At 45.3% G+C, this 19,568-nt stretch overlaps 1 protein-coding gene across 2 annotated transcripts in view; it reads right to left on the minus strand.

Moving 5' to 3' along the window:
* The window catches only part of TRIO (trio Rho guanine nucleotide exchange factor), a 300,662-nt gene that overhangs the window by 193,467 nt on the left and 87,627 nt on the right, over positions 1-19,568 (minus strand). For both annotated transcript variants that reach the window (XR_004952348.1, XM_016152143.2), the window contains exons 2-3: positions 9,469-9,543; positions 110-224 (exon numbers count right to left, since the gene is read on the minus strand). Coding sequence is in view for 1 of the 2 variants with exons in the window: in XM_016152143.2 (XP_016007629.2) it covers positions 110-224; positions 9,469-9,543 (190 nt within the window). In the remaining variant the exon portion in view is untranslated. The remainder of the gene's footprint in view (positions 1-109; positions 225-9,468; positions 9,544-19,568) is intronic.

Genomic DNA, 19,568 nt, shown 5'->3' on the forward strand with positions numbered 1-19,568 from the left:
TTAATCGTGTAGATCGCTGCCTGCCGGTGGGCCGCTTCCTAGAGAGCACCGCGCCGCACCTCTCAGGGCAGTGAACACGGGGACGAGCCACGAACCACCCAGAACTTACCTAGGGATACAGGCCAGGTAGGAAATGAGTCTCCTGAGATCCTCCTGTCGTATTCTGTCATGATTGCTGCGGGCCGGGAACGTCAGGATGGGACCTCCGCGCTTGTCTCTGCCACCTGAGAGACAAACGGGGACACACTTAGAAACGAGAGCAGAGGCCCCGCGCCGCTGGAAGTCCAGCCGCACCTCCGCCGCCTGCAAGGCCAGGGATCTGTAGGAAAAGTCTGCGTTCTGCACACCACATGAAGGACACCCAGAGGCCCTGCCTCCCTCCCCCCACGTGCGCCCTCCTTTGTTCAGCTCCGTGTTCGGAGAGCAGAAACGTTTCCATGTATACGTGTTTCGTGCGCCTGAACGAAGCGACCGCCTCCTCACGCCCCCCTCTCTGGCCCATTCTCCTCCTCGCTGTCCCCTCCCGCCCCCTGCGTCCGAAGCTCTCCCTTTGCTAACAACCAAACCGGGTTTTGAGTCTTGAAAGAGAAAAACACGGATATTCTCCAAACTTGACGCTGATGATGACTTTATGAAATCTGGGAAGGTGTAGGGCATCTTCTTCTCTCAAAGGCAATGGGTGACCCCACGAGTCAAACAGGGCCACACATACAAAAAAAAGAGAGGTGGGTACGCAAGACTTAAAGCCGAACTAAATTACCTTAAATTAAGGACTAATTATATTACCTACCAACTACAAGCCTCAGATGGCTGGCCTCTGATAGGCAGAAATACTTCTCATGAACACATGCACAACCCTAACGCAGTCTGCTGGCGTCATGGACCACTTTAACGAAGATGAAGCTGTCACACACATTACTTTCATCGAGGCTTTCGGAAAAAGGAAACACAGAAGGAAAACTGAGCCTTCCCAAGTGGATCCTCCATGTACTTTCGCAACTCTGGTCATTTTTCTTCAGAAGTGTGGCACTAAAATCCCTAAATTCAACTTGTAATATGAAACTCTTAATTATTTTCTCATCTCAATGACTTACCTCAGCAGCAAAGGTAAAATTAAAAAGCGAGCGAACAACAGAAAACCAGATTCTTTCCATTTAGAAGGGCCGAAAAAGGAGTCAGAAGATACTGATACTTAAAAAAACACACACATTTTACCAATATGGGTTTTTATAATTTCCTAGGATGATTAACATTCCCTCTAAATAAGACTTAATTCTGAACATTTACAATAATTCACATGTACTGTTCAGTCACACAGTTTTAGAAAAGTGTTCGATTATTTATGAATCCAGTAACTGTGGTAATAAATGGGAACCACCCTAAATCATAGCTACCAATAAATACATGCTAGGTGTGGCATTGCATGGTTGACACACACGTTCTGATTTGGGCATCACAATGAACCCGGTAACAGGTTTCATCGTTCCAGCTGTACAAGTAAAGATATTGAGGCTCAAAGAGCTTAAGACACAAGGACTAGGCCAACGCAGTCACAGCCGGGTGCTTGGCCCTGACGAGAACGTACGTAACTTCCTAACCCCGTGGCTTTAGTTCTTTGTAAAGTAGTAAAATTGTCACAAAGACGACTCGATGATGGGCTCCCAGGCCTTCCTTACGAATGAAAGGTACTATGAAAAGTGAGAAGCAGTTATGAAGGACAGAATGCCATTACCAAGGCTCTGCAAGAATCGTCTACAAGATCGGACAGTATTTTTAAGGTAGTAGCATCAATGGCTCTAGTTTGGGGGGCACATCTCTTGTCTCGAAGACAGGTAACAACTTCAATACTTCTTTCCACAAGTGAATCAATCTCCTTGATGAAAAATATTACAGACCAACACACTACAGAAACATTAAGTGTTAAAAAACAGAGCATGCTGTTTAGGTTAAAACATTTACCCCACTCTTGGGAAAGAGAACTGCATCTAACATGTTTCTGGATCACCACTCTACGTTTTCTTAAATGCAACATGATGTTTGACTCAGTAGGGAGAATAATGCCAATGACCCATGTTCGACTCTCCTCCCCCCGGGGTCAGCAAATCTCCCAGTGCAAGCAAGGCATGAAACGTAGGATCCACAATCTGCCCACCAAGGACAGTCGTGTGTTAGCCAACAGGTACACGCACTGCACGCGGCCACCCTGTGCAGGCGCGCACAGGGGCACGCCGGGCCCCGGGGCTTCTGTTGCCAGTGCCGGGGAGCCCCCCAGGCTGGCAGCACTGACGAGGGGTCCCCTGGGACTCACGTGGCAGCACGCTCAGCCCGCAAGCAGGCTCTCATCTGTGTCCTGAGGACACAGCTCATTTAAACCTAAACTTGAACTTTTAGATGACAGAGGGAAAAAATGCACTTTATCTTTTTCCTTTTCCCAGAACAGGGCTTCGGAAAACTCAGTGGGATAGTTCTAAAACTTCGTCCGCATCTTGACTTATTAATAAAGAAAAGAGGAACAACAACAAAAAAGTTCCATCGAAAATCACTTGTGAAATAAAGATTTCATATTCTCTATTAAAATAATTAAACTTTTTGTTTTCACTTCCGCACCTCCGTGCCCTGGGGTACATCTTCCAACGTGTGGTGTGTCACGGTCAGTGACAGGCGGGCGTCCATCGCCCGTCTGCTGACCACTCCCCAGTGAGGTTAAAAAACGCATTATGAGAACTGATGAAGTGTAGCGTTCGTTTCAGAGGCACCTGGCCTCTCAACCTCCAGGAGCTTAAAATCAATGCCACAGATGCCTGATCAGATTATGTGCCCCACGATTTAGCGTGGCTGCCAACGACACAGAAGGCACCCGAGTGAGGGTACCGTCCGGCTGACGAAGCGGAAAACTTGCAAATCCAAAGCGGTTGCTCCTGAACCGGTAACCATGATGATGCCGCAGTTCATAAAAGCCTCACCTGCTAGACACGCTCGTGTGTCTGGCTCGACACATGGCCTCGCGGTGCGGCAGGCAGGGCAGAGGTCAGTCCCATTTTACGGACAGGAAGCTCGACACCTTCGTTCCAACAATGAAAAGAAAAGGGCAGGGAAACCATTTCCCGCACCTACCGACGTCACGGGATATCCACGTAGGAGAGTGTCAGCCGCTGGACCTCTACACGTCTGTGATCAAACGCCAGCTCAAAACCCAGCCCCTCGAGGATTATGTGCCCGTCCAAAACCAAAGCAAAAAGGGCAATTTTTGTTCCTAATGATACTTTTGTTTTCAATTCTTATAAAAACAGCGCCCTCTCTGGCCTTCCGCTCCCCATCCTTTACTTCTGTAAGGCACCTACCACCTTCCAGTAACCTATAATTGACACATTTTTTGTGACTCCTCAACCAGCATGGAAGCCACATGGAGGCAGCGTATTGGTTCAGTCACCGAAATCGGTCACACCCTCGGTGCCCAGTGAGGGACTGGTACAGAAACAGCACCCGATAAACAGCTGCTGACTGGACGGGTTCTTTTTCTATACTCCACACGAATTTAATTTAAAAATACCTACTATCAGGTAGTTAAAAATGGAAATGCCCGATGAACATTTCTGTAGGAACACAGATGCTAAATGAACTGAAGTTTATTTTAACATTAGAAAGAAGGCTGAAAAGGTCTTACATTAGAGCTACAAATGTGTGTGTGACACTTCCTTTGATCCAGTGACACTAATTTCCCTCTTCTGAAAGGTAAACCTCCAGGGGACTTGGTCTCTTGAGCAGTACGGCCCAGACGACCAGAAGCAGCTAGATTCAGAGTTGTCCATCCTTAAAGGAATTAAGAACTCGCCTTTCACCCAGTTAGAATCAACTTCTGGAAAGAAGGGATATACTCACTTTGAGAAGTATCATGTAAATTCCAATGAACAGGATTTTTCTCTGTGTGGCCCTCATCTGAGTTTCTGGATTAAATGACCATTGAAAAAAATTCTTTACAGCCCCCTGAGTCTAACTCACGGACCCTGAGAAACTCTGGAAAGACATGGTTTATGAAAGAGAAATGATGGCTATAATCTAAGAAGTCCGCTGTCGAGTAACTAAACCCTGTAGGGCGTCTGCCGGGCCCTGCTGCGGGAGCAGCCACAGCCAGCAGCTCGCCAGCCCCGAGCCTTCACAGGCTCCCCGGAAACTGGCTCTCAGGGGACCCTAGAGTTCTGGGGTCTGCATGCCCGTCAGCCACTGTGGCCTGACTGTGCTAACGTGCTAACGCTGCCAAGAATGTGCGAGAGGAATGGAGGTGCCCTTCCCTCTCCCAGGACTGCAGAACCCTGCAAAATTGGAACGCGAACTAAGGCCAGTCATCAGAATGCTAACAGTAAACCTCCGGGCAACCAAGTCCTACCTTTCTGTCAATACGCCCACACGCAAAGGTGAATGTTCACCCTGGCCCCCAAAAAAACTATTCTAAAAGAGTAACCCGGTGTCCATCCATGGGCAACTGACTGAATAAACTCTGGGGTTACACACAGAGCGGTTGCATAAAACTATAAAATGAGGACTCCACATGCACCGCTACATGCTGCTCTCTAGAACGCTGTTTAAAACGCGACAGCTGAAGCAGGGGAAATCGTGAATAATTACCGTGTTTCTAGGGGAGGGGGAAATGAGACTCGATGAACAGAGTACTCTTATTGTAAAAGGATAAGAAATAAACCAAAAACTAAAGAAAATGAAAACAAAACATGCTTCCTATAGGGAAGAGAAGTACAGGGTGAAACGAGGAGAGAGGCTAGATCCGACTATGTGTTATCGTCAGCGTTTTTTGTTGTTGTTTTCTCAGTTTTTTTTTAATGTCAGGATGATACACACATTTTACTTAGTATTGAAGCAAAATTAGGTGGTTGGGTTTTGTTTTTTTTTTTTTAATCTTAAAAATATAAAGCATGATGAAACAAGTGACCTGTTTTTCCAATTGATAGGAACTTGATCCACAAGGAGAAGAACTCCCTTACGTGACTTGGGAGCACAGTGACAGGACAGCGCCTCCTGGTGGCACATGCTCTTAGGGCAACGCCACAGCACAAGTATGAAACCACATTTGGTAGCGATGCCGCGATGGTAACACCAGCAACGTCAATGTGAATAAGCGACTATGCTGACGAGGGCAGGAACTAAGTATGTCATCAGAGAAAAATACCTGCGATCCTAAACTGGAAACTGTATCATGAAGTCATCTCATCTTTTCTCATTAACACACACACACACACACACACACACACACACACACACACTCTTAGAGTCACAGAACCCTGGCACCCTGCACTGCTCCCCACCAGAGGGACCAGGGAGCTTCAGAGAAATGGCCAGCTGCAGATGTGGAGCAGGAAACAGACCTGAAACATCTGGTCAGAGCCCCAAAGAGAGAAGCTGTATTACTGTGGGATGTGGATCCAGGAGCTGATCTGAAGATGGGAAATTCGAACTTCATAAGAAAGAAAAAATGTGCAGTGAATTAAAACACCCCAAATTATTTTAAATCATGAGCTTGAAATACTAAAAAATACAAAAACAAAAACAAATTAAAAAACCCTCAATGGATTTTTTTATTAGTCTGAAATGCCTCGTCATCACTTTGCATTAATCTGAAAACTGGTAAAGTACAATTATCAGTCATTTACTCTGCTTTTCCCGTATGAACTGTGTTTCGCTGGGTAACCACAAAACCAACGATGGGACATTTCTCTTCATGGAATATCCAAGTTGATAAATAAAGAAAAAGCATATAATTAGAACGTCATATTTTTGCACCCTAGTTATATGCTAGCTCTCTCAGCAACGATCAGTAACGAAAGCTTCACCAGACTCTCCCAGTGAAGAGCCCTATAGAACCGCCCACCACCACCCATGAAGGATTTTTGCCTCCTTCCCTGCAAAATCTAAGCCAAGTCTCATCAAGCCTCGTGATTTACTTGCTGGTTTATAAGAAATACAGAGGAAGGGGGACCATGTTAGATGACCACCCAGGGATGCAACCAGGAAAATCTAATGAAACAGAGGGAAACCTGCAGGAGAACCTGGTGTCCTTAATAAACATAAGGAAGTGAGACAAAAATACCATGAAGAAGAACCTCCAAATTAAAGAAGACGTCAGACATATCAACCTACTGTGAAAGACAAATTATGACAAGCAGGGAAATGTGAATATTGCTTGGCTTTTTTTATATTAAAGCATCACTATTCATTTTTGTCTCAATGGCAGGGTGAATTTTTCTTTATTATTTTTTCAATTACAGTTGACGTTCAATATTATTTTATATTAGTTTCAGGTGTACAGCATGGTGGTCAGACATTTATATAATTTACGAAGCGATCAGCGTGGATGTTTTTAAGTGTATCTTTTAGTGAACTAAAATGTTTAGGAATAAATGACGTGATGTTTGGAATTTGCTTTAAAATCGTCTACAATGCAGGGAGGGGAGACGTGAACAGGAGTACAGGTGAAGCACGATTACTGACGGGCGCCACGGGTTCATGGAAATCCATTACGCCTACCTTCTTCTGTGCAGGATGCTGGAATGTTCCGTGACAAGGAAAAAAAAGTTAAGGGGAAAAAGGTGTTCTTAATCCTGGTCGTTGTGAGTTCTTTTGAGGCTCAAACTCTAGTGGTATAGGAACCGCATGCAGTGGTTGAAATTATACATGTCGTATATATGTGTGTATATATGCACAGACTTGGCGTTAAATATAGTATATATTACATTACATATACATCCTACAAATGCATGTAACGCATTGAGCATATGCGCAATACATAAACGCACGACGTTAAACGTCCACGCATATGTATACCAGTAAGCAGAAATGCCCCTTCTGCCTGCCCCTGCCCCTTCAGCCTTCGAGCGTGAAACCGGCTATGTCATCTAACCTCGTTTAATCACCCTCTGAATGGAGAAGGCAGCATTCTGTCATCTTACTTAGGTGCAACGAGGGTTACTTTTTAGAAACCCTGGCAGTGAGACTGAGGATCAGAAATATTCAAGTTCAAAGAATCCTCATTGGTTTTTTTAGAGACCTTGACCTGCTAAGTACCTCATCACTGATCTTTTGGTCTTTTTAAAAGCCTGGGCTATTCCACATGGACTTGACTTATGAAAAGCCCCTTGCATGGAGAGCTTCGACGAAGGTACTCTAACGTTCCAATATTTCAAAAAATGGGGTCGGAGTAGAAAGAGTAGCAATGGCCAGACTTGGGGTGGGGGGTGGAGGATGAAAACACTCTGGACCTAGGTGACGGCTGCATGACCTTGTGACTACACTAAAATCTACTGACTTGTATACTATAAAAGGTGGTTTTTAGGGTACGTCAATTATTTCTCAATAAAAAAAAAAAACAGGGTCACAGGTAAATTTTTTTTTAAGTTTCCTCATTCTCTGTAACTTTTCGAAAATAAAAATTTAGCACACAAATCGTCATTTGTCTTTAATTTTTATGTTTTTTTTTTTTTCCTTTCTCCTTCCTAAATGAGATCACAGCAAGCCTGAGGCAATCAGCAGTCAGCTCATGCTAACGCAACTTGCCAATCTGGTCATAAATTAGGAAGAACTATAAAATTGTGGTGGCACCTACTAACTTCACTTCATTAATACAGCTGGCAAAGTCCTGCAGGCTCTCATATTTTAAAACCACTCTGTACCAATTTGTTGCAATGCAAAACCTCTCTCCCCACTAAAGATGCCCAGCTTTAATTAACCCTGCAGAATTTAAGGTTTTAGTAAAGATTCATGACAAACTCTGAAGACTGCCGATTTTATTTCTTCGATTAATTATAAGGGAAATCGTTTTTGTTTCGATGGAAACTTACATAAAAATTCCATCTAATAACATATTCTGTTTTAAATGCTTAATACAAGAATGAATACAAATAAAAATCATCAGTCTAAACCTTCCACTGTTCTTTGCATGCCTATCTCCAGGAGCTTAACAAAAAAGGCAGCGGAAAAGCAAGAAATTTAGAAATAAAAGGGGGACAGAAGGAGCAAGTGGTCTCATCACACATACAAACTCTAAAAAAAAAACAAAACTGATGAACATGCGGGATCAGCTTTCTTTAAGACATTCTAATACGTATGAGTAGAGTTTTTTCAGTATTACTAACTTTAAAATCCATCTGTAAACTACAACGTCAGGAATTCGCCAGACTAGCACGAGTCCACATTATGCCGTTTGTCAGTAAATGATGAGGAAAGAGCAAAGGCGACTCTGACACAGTGCGCCACAAGCCGAGTGTTGTTATTTTTCATTTTTTTTTTTAACCAGGTATTCCCAACAGTGTAAAGCATCTTCTTCTTTTCACGAACGTCGTACGCTCTTCTGTTAACCTGCAAATGCGTTAGATTTACTTCAGCAAACTATCAAACGGTGTTTAGTAGGGGCCAAGAAATACTGCCCGACGGAAAAGGAGGGGAGAACAAGTAATGAAAACACCACAGGAAGCTGCGCCCTAAACACACGCCAGTCCCACAGGCCACCGCGACACACACACCATATAAAAGCAGCCAATGGTGTTAAATTCAAAATAAAATGCGTTCAAGAGAGGACATCAGATCAGCATCGTATGACCAAGAACGATAAAAATTTATCAAGGGAAACATCCAGGAGGAGTGCCTTAAACCATGAGACAATGTGCAGACTTACTCATTGCTAAAACCGAGCAGAAAACTCTTGCAAACCTCTGTACTGTAACAAGTGAACAAGTGCCCGAACGGTATAAAACCCAGTGGCTATTCCGCTCATGCAGGAGGGAGCCAAGGAGACAACCCGAAAAAGCCCTAAAGCTGACCCTCTGTGTGCAGAGAAGAGGGCAGTCAGGTGCCCCAAAGCCTGGGAGACTGGCCCAGCCTGTCGCCACACTGCCGGAGGCCCGGGCACCCCAAGGACCAGGTCCTGCAGGTAAGGGGAGGACCCAGCTGGCAGATCACAGGGCTTTCATGGGCCATCGCAAGGGTTCTAGGCCCAGAGAGGCCAAAGGAGGAGATGTCATGGGCGTGAGGGCTTTCTCACCTCCCGAAGTCGGGAGCCACAGGGAGCTACAGAACACAAGAGCCCATGGCAAGAAACGCGAGACCTGTAGACATACAGTCACATTCCCACCACTTTTGCGCTGAGATGACAGACTTTTAAAAAAAAATAAGTTGTTTTACTTAACTGATCGGGGCAAAAGCCAAATGTCTGTTGAGTGGCAGACACCAGCATGCTTTAATCATCACCAATGCTAACTGCCTTATGATGTGCCTCCTGGCTAAAAGAAAATGCTTAGGGAACCAGTTTCTCAGGAAAATGCTATGAGAATAAAGCAGTTAAAAATCCACCAAAATGCCAACGCTTTTGTGTGTGGCGGGTGAGTCCGTTTATTATCTCAGACTCTGATACTGTGTCAGAAGCAGTCGGAAGAACAAAAAAAAAGGGATTCAAAAGTTAAACTTTACCTGAAAGGTATGCAACTTTTTCCTTTAAAATTGGTAAAACATCCATAGCTTTCATTTCATCATTTTTTCGAAACCCTGAAATACAGAAGGAAAAAACAAAATTACTAGGTTGCTTGAGTTACATTTAATTTCTTAGCAATTCTATCCAATGCAAAAACAGCAGCTTTCTTCACGTCCATTAAATCAACTCTTGAATGTATCTGAAAACATGTGAAATCTACAAAGGGAAGTCGCTGGTCACAGAGTTATCTGCTATTTGAATGCCAAGCAAGGATTTGCACACAGACCCAGGGGCAACTGTACCCAGCTGGCTCCCGGCCATTTCTAACAATAAGATAGGACGTGAAATCAGTCCAGGTCATTTCAAAAATCTCCATTCTGATCTTACAGATTAATGTGAATACTAGCAAATAAAGCGGCAACATTGTTTTTTAAAAAACTGCTATTTGTAGCACACTAAAACCTCTAGGGGGAGCTCAAAGCCGCATGCTACCAGACTCCAGAGTCGTTAAAAATACACAGTGGCGGAGAGGACAGAAGGGACTATAAATAGCTGGGGACTGGCCGCAGCTCCCTCTTGGCTCTGCCCTTCCAGGCTTTCTGGGTCATGCCCCCCTGGAGCGATGTCACTGGTTAACGTGGTAAGGTGGCCCAGTGCCACCTGCTTCAGAGGGTGGCAGGGCCCCCATCTCACTGCAGACCGACTCTCCCCACAGCCCTCAGCACCTTAGAGGGCCAAGTGGGGATCTCGCGGGAAGGGCGCACGCGGCACGCAGTTCAGGCCACGCCGATGTCCGTCTAAGCGAAAGGCGTTCTCGTAGCCCACACATGCCTAGCCCAGCTCACCGGGGCAAATGTCTGCATGGGGGGTGGGGGTGAAAAATGTTCATACTCCTAGCACCTCAGGATACTTCTCTTAGAGGTCTCTAACAGATCATCTGCGCTCGAGGATGCTGGCCATATTCATCAAAACTAGTAACTATCGTTATTGGCAGAGCAATCTCTACAAAAACAACAACAACAAAAAAGACCGCTGTTCGTTTTTGTTTGTTTTTGCCAAAATAGTACAAGAGAAGCATCCGGAAAGTTAGCTTGGTAACACGACCAATGCAAAATGTAGACCTGGAATTAGAAAGTAAATGAATTGGGCCTGCGCAGCTCCTACTGGTCCAGCCCGGCCACAAACTAAATCTACAGAACACAACTATCTCAAGGAGCCGGGAGAGCGACCAAATGCAAGGAGAGAGCGTGGAAAAAGGGAATTGCTTTGTCTGCACCTCCCAGATGAGAGCTTTCAGCCTGAGGACAGGGCCCAGTCTAAGCCACAAGGAGCTGCTAAAACAAGAAAGAGGACACAGTTCAGGGCGACGTCAGCAGCTGAAATTGAGAAATCACGGAAAGGAGAAGGGAGCCCCGAATTCAGAGTATAAACCTGGCCAAGTCTCTGCTGTCCCCTGAGCCTCATACGTGCAGGGCAAGGTCTAGGTTCAAGTCGAAGCAGCAGAGTTTGTAGCCTGAGTCCCACCCAATCAGCAGCCTGCTAAAGCAAGCAAGCAAACCACAAACTCAGCGCCTTTGAGAGGAATGTAACAGAACCCAGCCTGCACAGCGCATCACTCACCGAGGCAAAGAATGACTGAATTAATGCTGTGATTACACTAAGTAAATCTCTCCTGTCCACAGAACATGTCCTAAGAGCCCGGTTCAAGGGGATTGACAACGACACTGACAATCGCCGTGGACTTTGCACAAAGACGGCAGCAAACACACCCTGATGAGGACCCCGAGGTCCAGAAGGCTTCGTGACACTAACCTGGCCACACGACCCAGGCCGCCAGCTCACCAGGCCGTGTTGCTTTCCAGTGTTACCACGCTTCGTGCTGGCAACCCGCCAAGCTTATGAAACAGTGGCTGTTTATAAAAAGCAAAACGAGAGCCAAAGGTTCTGCAATTTCATCCTTAAGGTTCCTTCAAAACTCTTGAATGGATGCAATCTAGTCTCGGCAATTCACTGCCAGTCACCGGGTAATTCACTTCTGAGCGGGTCCACAGAGACTGATAACATCCCGATTCCATCTGAGGTGGACAGGGATGGCAACAGGCACTGGGCACCACGGCGGCCCTGGAGGAGACGAGTTTATAAACACCCACAGAACACGGCACAGAACGGAAAGTTCCATTAGCAGCACAAAGTGCTAGGGGCCCGGGCAAAGGTGGAGGCGGAACCCACGAGAGAAACACTGGGAAGGATTAAACCCAACCTAGAGATTTGAAGAGGACCCCCTTTCTACTGCCAGCAAAGAAAGGGCATGCTTCCTACCACCGCCACACAGCCGAGGACACGGACGCCCTCCGAGAAGTGCCACCCGTGGCAGTCCTGGCCTCCCGCCCTCCGGAAACGAGACCCCACCTGTGGGTCTAGCTCCCTCTCACACGACTCTCGAGAAGGTCCTGATCCCGGTGCTGGTCCCCTGAAAGAGGGCTGTGTGCCTTACATGATGACGCCGAAGCATTCCTGACAGCCCCCACGGGCTCTGAAGCACACCTGCCCGCTAACGCCTGAGGGAGGGAAGGAGGGGAAGGATGGAGGCGGGAGCTGCCCCAGCCCAGGCCGCCCAGGCCGCCCCCAGGAAGAACGGCGCGGCCCATGTGAAAAGTGAAGAAAACAGAACTTAACAGTGGAAGTCTCAACCTCCTGTCTCCCACTATAAAGCCACAGTCTCAGTCCCAAGTATCTTCAGTTTCTTAAAACTGTGGTTACATTAGCCTATCAATTCCTGAACTACCCTACATTAAATAAGATTCGGTCTTTCTAGAGGAGGAAAGGCACACAAATCAAAGGCTAAACTGGTGCTGAATGTGTTATATTTCTTTTGTGATATATAAACATACATACATATATACATACATACGTACATATCCAAACAAAAACTAGAATATAAATATAAATCCTAAAGTTTTACCATAATATTTATGTTGCATAAGCAAAAGACTGAAGATGTATGTATATGTACTAAAGCTAGATACATTAAATACATCATGTAACTTTCAATTAAAAGAAGGAAGAACTTAGTCACGAAATATCCTCAGATCAAAAGGCAGATTCTTTTCCATGCCCTAGAGAACTATTTATGAAAACAGTGTGTGCGACCATAAAAACAAAAAAATTTACAAAGAAATGGCTTCCGTGCTCTTTCAGTGATTCTAGATTACACTGCAGATAAGACCACTCCTACTGTCTTCTTGCTTCATGCACGAAAGGACCTAGCTGTGGTTCCTAAACTTTTGGAACAAACGGATATGCTCGGTGACTATTGACGGAAGCACACACCTCTCCTCCCACGCTCACAGCGGGGGAAAGGAAGGTCACATGCCCCCGTGGGGTGACGCTTCTAGATCCCAGCACATACCTCTGTGCCACAGGCCAGGAGTCGGCAGCACTTTTACTTCTAAGCGTCACCGAGGGAGTTTGAAAATGCCACTAATAGGTGGAAGGGGGTATCACAAAGAAGAGTTTTGGTGAAATTGAGAAAGGGCAGAAAAAGATGAGAAACTTGAAAGACGATAATGAAAAGGTAAATGGTCAAAGTTAGAGAGCATTTAGTTGTACCTATTTTGTGAATGACTGTACATCCATTACGCACATTCCGCTACGTGAGACAAAGAAGCCGACGTGAATTTCAAGGAAATGCTAGCTTCAGGAGACAGTCCGCCCAGGCTCATCCCCAGGCACAGAGGGCGTTTGCCAGGGACATTCTAAAAGGCCAGCGACAAGTGCTCTCTCAGACCAAGTTCACAAGGAACGGAATCTGAATGTTCACATGACAAAGGCTGCCACCACTCTAAGATCTTGAGGTTAATATTTGCTGAAAGCCACTGAAGAAAAGGAGTTTAGGTTAAAAATTAGATTTTCTCGTTAATATAAATGTGCAGTTAGTACTTAACAATTTCCTTTCCTCTTTCCAGTTTCAAGTTTCTACAAGTAACACCTTTTCCTAAAACAACTGTATTTGAGTATTTAAAGGTTTTAATGTTCTCATTTAAAAAAATCTCAACTCCAAGGTTCAGCATCTTGCTTGCCAAAACTGATTCTGCTATCACCTTTAAAATTGCTGTTTGATTCAGCTGCATGTCAATCTGAAGTAAATTTTAAACCCCTGTTCCCAAATTGCTCATATTTCTTTAAACGAGAAGCATCATGTTGCTCATCAAGAAGTTAGTTTTTCCTTCTCTTCCTCTGAAGCAGCCTGCGCAGTCAGGGGAGGGCTGTGCTGTCTCCTGCCGCATCCCAGATACCACGACACGGGCAGCCGGAAGAATGAGAGAATGAACAGGAGGACCTACCTCCCCGGCTCTGTGCCCCACTCAGAAACGCCGAAGTTCCTCAGCACTTTCTTTCTTAAGTTGTGAAATAAAGCTCAGTGTTGTTCAGATGGCTGTTCCTATAGTTTTAGATCTGTAACAAGGAAAATTAACCTCTCTTCCCCAGGAGGAAATTATCCTGTAAGTCACCATTCAACTATGGGAGATCGTATAGCTGCATCGGGGGTCTGAAACTTCGACCATCTGATGCCTCACTGGTCAGATCGATTTCTCATTTTTCTCCCAAGACTCTGTGAAGAGGTGTTGTACTGTTATTGTTGATAAGCACCTTTTGAAGCACGTAATTGCTGACCAGAATGCTCACTCAGTGGGTCACTTGTTGGTATTAGATATTTTACTAAACAACAAACAGAAATGACAAGCCCCCAAGGTTTTTTACTTAATAAAGAAAAAAACATGGAAATATGTCCACAATGAGTAAGAGCTTTTATGCAGTACATTATTCTAAAAGTATTTTTTTTTTACACTGTGGTTAGAAAAATTTAAGGTGAAATAAATCAAACGAGTTAAAAACAAATCCAATTAAAAAATATTTTAACTAAAACACAGGTTAATTTTTTTAACCTCAGATTTCTTCCAGATACTAGTAACTTGAAATTTTATGTAATTCCCAAATTAAACCAGTCAGATGAGGCTTTTAATAAAAAGTATTAGGAAAAAAAGCATAGTCATTTCTTGATCATTTGAGCTGAACAAAATATCTGGTGCCTTGTTCTGAACAGCCTGCCTCCCCTCCCGCACTTGGATTTATCCTTGGAAGACAATCCACGAAACCAACTGTGCTCCTGATCCATTTCAGAAAACACCGTCAGCTGTCCTACTCTGGCATTTACTAAATGGGAAAATCGAAAGCGGGAGAAACTGGAAAAAAAAAAATCCTATACTTATAAAAACACAGGTTGTATTAACAAAAACGTATTGATTAATAAAGCAGCATTTTGAAACAACGAAAGGTACATTAACAGTAAGCTGGAGGGTTACTATAAGGCCCAAGGCTTGGTAATTACCAGATTGCGCTCATTAGTGTATTTAGGGGGAACGCGGGCGCGCACGCACCCCTGAGCACAAAGAGCGGAGTGATAAATCTCTGCATCAGAGGCGGCGCGCATGCGCATGCACAAGTGGAGGTGACGTCACCCTTTCCAGGCAGGCGGGCCGCAGTTCCGACTCCTGGACCTTTCTCTGCAGTGCCTGCAGGATTAGTCACAGATCACAGGGAGCGGCTGCGCGCGGTGGCACAGTGTCGTGCTATCAAGGGTTTTAGCTGGGCAAGCACTTAGACTAGTGTTGCAGAGGAAAGGAAGAAGCATTTTAACTAGCCTGGATCCCTACGAAATGTTTAATGAGGCAATGATAAAAGGTTATAAATCAAATGGTGAAAACGTGTTTTTTACTTATAATTAAAACATAATGCAAACCTTACATCATTTATATATATAACTAAAATCCACACATACACAATGTTTATAAAATGCACAGAAAGTGAATTAAGTAATTATATCAAGAATATAAATGTGTTCACAGACCACATCACACAGGAATATGAATGAGGTTTCATAGTGCAGCATTATAATTTTTACTTATAATCTTTATGGTTATAATAACTGTCAGACTGGTTGATTTATTCCTTCACAAAATTTTGGAAGCCATTGCCTTCAACATAATACCTTAAAGGAAGAAAAAGCCACACAAGTTTGACCGATTCAAGGTAGATAAGGGCATTTCACCTTGAAATAGCTCTGGTTTTTAATGTCTTGAGCACAAAACACAAAACAAGCCAAAGTAACCCAAAAGACTGTAATAGCAGAAATACCTTCAACTGTAATATTTTAATGGAAATGGAACAATCTATAGAATTTTTAACATTTAATGATTTAATTATGTATTAACTATGCTTTAAAAGTTAATTTAAAAGCATAATTCAAACCAGTGGAAGGGAATATTTCAATAGCCTGAAGTGGAGCTCTGTTATAAAGGGATTCCACCTTCTCACGCTCCCATACATCAAAAAAGAACCCAGTGTGCCCAGATGTACCATCCACTGCTGCATCTCCAGGGACCAGCACAGGGCTGTCTGTGTGTCTGTAAAGTTCACCTGGAGGTGTCTCTGGAGGAAGCTCACCTGTGGCTTGTACTCTGGCACCTCAGTCTCAACATCCGAAGCTGCATACATACGCACATACATACACGTGCATACACGTGGTTGTGATAACGGCCTACTCCAAAAGGTGTGCTTTATAAAAGAAACTGCCTCCCAAGAAAGCTGTTTAGAAACCTAACTGAACCACAGTGATCAAATGAACCACAGTGATACAACTAGTACAACTACTGATCAAATGATTTGATCGCTAGCAAATCTACCCAAGTTCACTACTAAAATCATTATGTCAAATATTTCATACATGTTAGCACCCTTGCCATCAAACGAGAAAATATTCTAATGTCCACATAAATTTTCAATGCTGGTCACAGCCCTATTCTGTAAGATAAAGCTGTTATAAGCCTACCTACTGTTTGTCCTTTAAACAAATATATTTTTAATTATTACCTAAGATGTAGAAAGGTTTTCAAGCACAGAGAAGTAGCATGAATTAGCGATATGAGAAGTTCTGTGTGCTCAGACCTGCCCTGCTAGGGCACCAGGGAGCCTTGAACGTGAAGTGTAACCCATGGTCTTGTTGAACTGTCCGGGGAAGCAATGCACACGTGTGGTCAGCTCTGCGGTGCAGACACTTACTGTGGAAAAACCTAGGCCAGAGGGATCAGATCAGGGGGACACCCCAGAAGACCTAAAGCTCAGGGAGGGAGACTGATGGTGGGTGCTGCCTGCCCAGCAGGACCTGCCATCACCAGAACAGGGCATCGCGTCGCGAAGGAGAGGGCGCCCGTGTGCCCGTGGAGCAGCCGTCTCCACCTCGCTGTCTAGCCCTGCACTCGTCCCATCCCCACAAACGGGGCTCCTGCTGTGCGGGTCCCCGCGCGGTACCTGGCCCGGCAAACCATCCGCCCTATGGCACACCAAGCAGCTGGGCTTCTCCCTGCCCCCTGTGCTCTCGAGCACCCTGCGGACTGTGGTTTAACCATGTCTGCCCAGCCCTCGTCCACCATCTCCCTCACAGGGGTTATTCTGCCAATCCCCTGATGGAGGTTCATGACTCTCTCCGACCCATTCAGCCGCTCCCCTAAACACACATCCTGTCACTTCGCTCCTCTAAAATTCTTCAATGGCTTTTTGGTGCCCTTAAAAAAAGCCCAAACTCCTTGACATGCACGAAGACCCTCGTGATCTGACGTCTGCTTACCCCCGCAGCCTCGCTAGCTCCCCGTTCATTACCCCAATCCACGGCCGATCCAGGAATCCTGAGCACCAGCAGGTGCCACACGCCCTCGCTCACCACCGAACCACACACTGGTCTCCCGCCAGCCTGAAACACCCCGTACCGCGCGCACGCACACCTACACGCACCCACGCGCTCTTCACCCTCCCGGCTCCTGACTCAGGCCAGAGCCACCCTTCCCGGGACGCCTTGCCCAGCCCCCACTGCTGGCTCAGACCACCCATCCTGCACTCCCACGGCACCCCGAACCCCTGCTGTGCTGCACGCTAACGACCTACACACACATCCGTGTCCCCTCCCATTAAGACGCATGCTCCGCGCGGGAAGGGACGGTCCGGAGTCACTGCATGGTGCCACGGAGCCCGGGGCTTCATACCCAGCTAGTTACACCTCGAGATTGGGGAAGCCTCCAACAAGAGCTCTGACCAAAGTGCCCGGGGCGCGCGCGCTTTGAGGACGCTGAGGGGACTGACTGACTGCGTTCCGTCTCTGTGTATCAAATTCACTGACTGGTGTATAAAATTGCATTCCCTTACGCTTAATCTATACGTAAAGTAGGAAAGGTTTATGTTAGGATTTTTACAATGTAAAAATTAAAGTTATCTTCTGCCCCGGCCACTCCCCTGATTAATTATTAAAGGCTTCTCTGAGGGGAAGAGCAAGCTGTGATTTGGGAGAATGCGGAAATTATTTTTAAGTGAAGAACAGAAAAGTTATTTCCTTTTGGGTTTAATTCCAACATACACTCATTAAAAAGATACATCTTTAATAACATCAAAGTATTTGGCAGAACTTTCTACTACCCAGTCCTTGATGCAGCTTAGAATTGCATTTTTAATCACTTGGCCTTCATAGAGGACGTACTTAAACATGGGGCTCTCACAGCCCTGGAGATTTTCTCCCTAAATGGCATGTTTCTGATTTCCATAAACATGCATGCGAGCAACAGCAGCCTTTATAATGTATGCAAAACGAGCAAAGTCTGATGGACCAATAAGTGTCTTGCAAATACTCGTACTGTTATTCATAAAAGAGATGCAGATATTGCTGTGACTAGACAACTCCACCTGAAAGTGTTACTTTGTCACTGACATTTTATATCAGTCACTGGCAGTGACGCTAAGTCCCTGACATAATGCAGGCTGTTCCAGACCATTCTGAAAGGGCTGGAAAACACTTGCTGTACAGGTTAAAGCCACAAAGCACAGAGGCGAATAACAATATAAACAACATCCTGAAAGAGTAACACTGATGTTTTAATCATTGGAAACCCAGGTGACAGCGTACACATGGCCAACCTGCTTTGCTTTGACAATCTCTTCCTCATCTTCTCTGAAGGCATCAGAAATGCATCTGCAGTGCATTGCGACACATCTGATGCCTGAGGATGCAAGCAGGAGCGAGCTCAGTCCTGTCCTTCAGATGCTTACTGACCGGCCGAAGACAGAGCCTTCAACAGTGTCAGGATCCTAGGGGGAGCGATTCTGTCACCACTCAGGACAGCTCCGAAAAGGGGGAAAGGGGCGCTTCCTAACTTGTTTGTTTTTTGAGGCTTAACAGCGAGTGCTGACCTACAGCTAAGTTTGAAATTTGCTTCTAGAACTTCTCTTTGGCATAATAAGATCTGACTGCTCAACAAGTGTGCGAGCCCTGAGGCCGAGCTGCTGGGCTCCCGTCACAGATAACAGATAATGTGTCCTGTTTTAAGATTACACCATGAGGGCAACCTCAGCCTCTAGGTCTCAGCTGGCTGTTGAGGTTAAAGCGACTTTTTTGCTCGCGGTAAGTCAGGTGGCTGGTGTCCTGCCTTACCCTCATTTCCCAGCAGGGGGGAAAAAAATCTAGTAAAAAGGGTCCTATTCATTTACTTTCCGGTTAAATTCCTAGTAAGAAACATAAGAAACTACCAAAAAGGGCTGAGGAACGTCATGCATCTGCTAATGGGAAATACGAAAAGAGAAATTCATTTCCATTCTCTACCTGCCTCTCCTACCTCCTTCTCCTCAAATTTCCTTCTACATACATGCGATTTTTTTAAATTGTGGTTAAAAATGTGTTTATTAAGCAAAATAATTTAGATATACCCACGGAAAAACAAATTTTGACATAAGAATGGATTTACTGTGAACTGGCTCACCTCCCACTTGGCATTTTTATGCATATGCATTGATGGAGAGGAAAAAGGGTGCAAATTCGCATGGTAAAGAAGACGGAGATGCCTGAGAGGAAGGACAGGAGCCCTCTGGGAGGAGGGCAGCTTGCTGGGGACCGCGACCCTGAGACTGCCCGCCATGGGGTCTCTCCCTCGACTCAAGGTCGCGGCGGGAGGTAAAGAGCAGCGGCCAGCAGAGCAGCCAGCAGAGCGCGGCACAAGGGCTC

The sequence above is a fragment of the Rousettus aegyptiacus genome, unplaced genomic scaffold (assembly GCF_014176215.1).
Source record: "Rousettus aegyptiacus isolate mRouAeg1 unplaced genomic scaffold, mRouAeg1.p scaffold_m13_p_8, whole genome shotgun sequence".
NCBI lineage: Eukaryota > Metazoa > Chordata > Mammalia > Chiroptera > Pteropodidae > Rousettus > Rousettus aegyptiacus.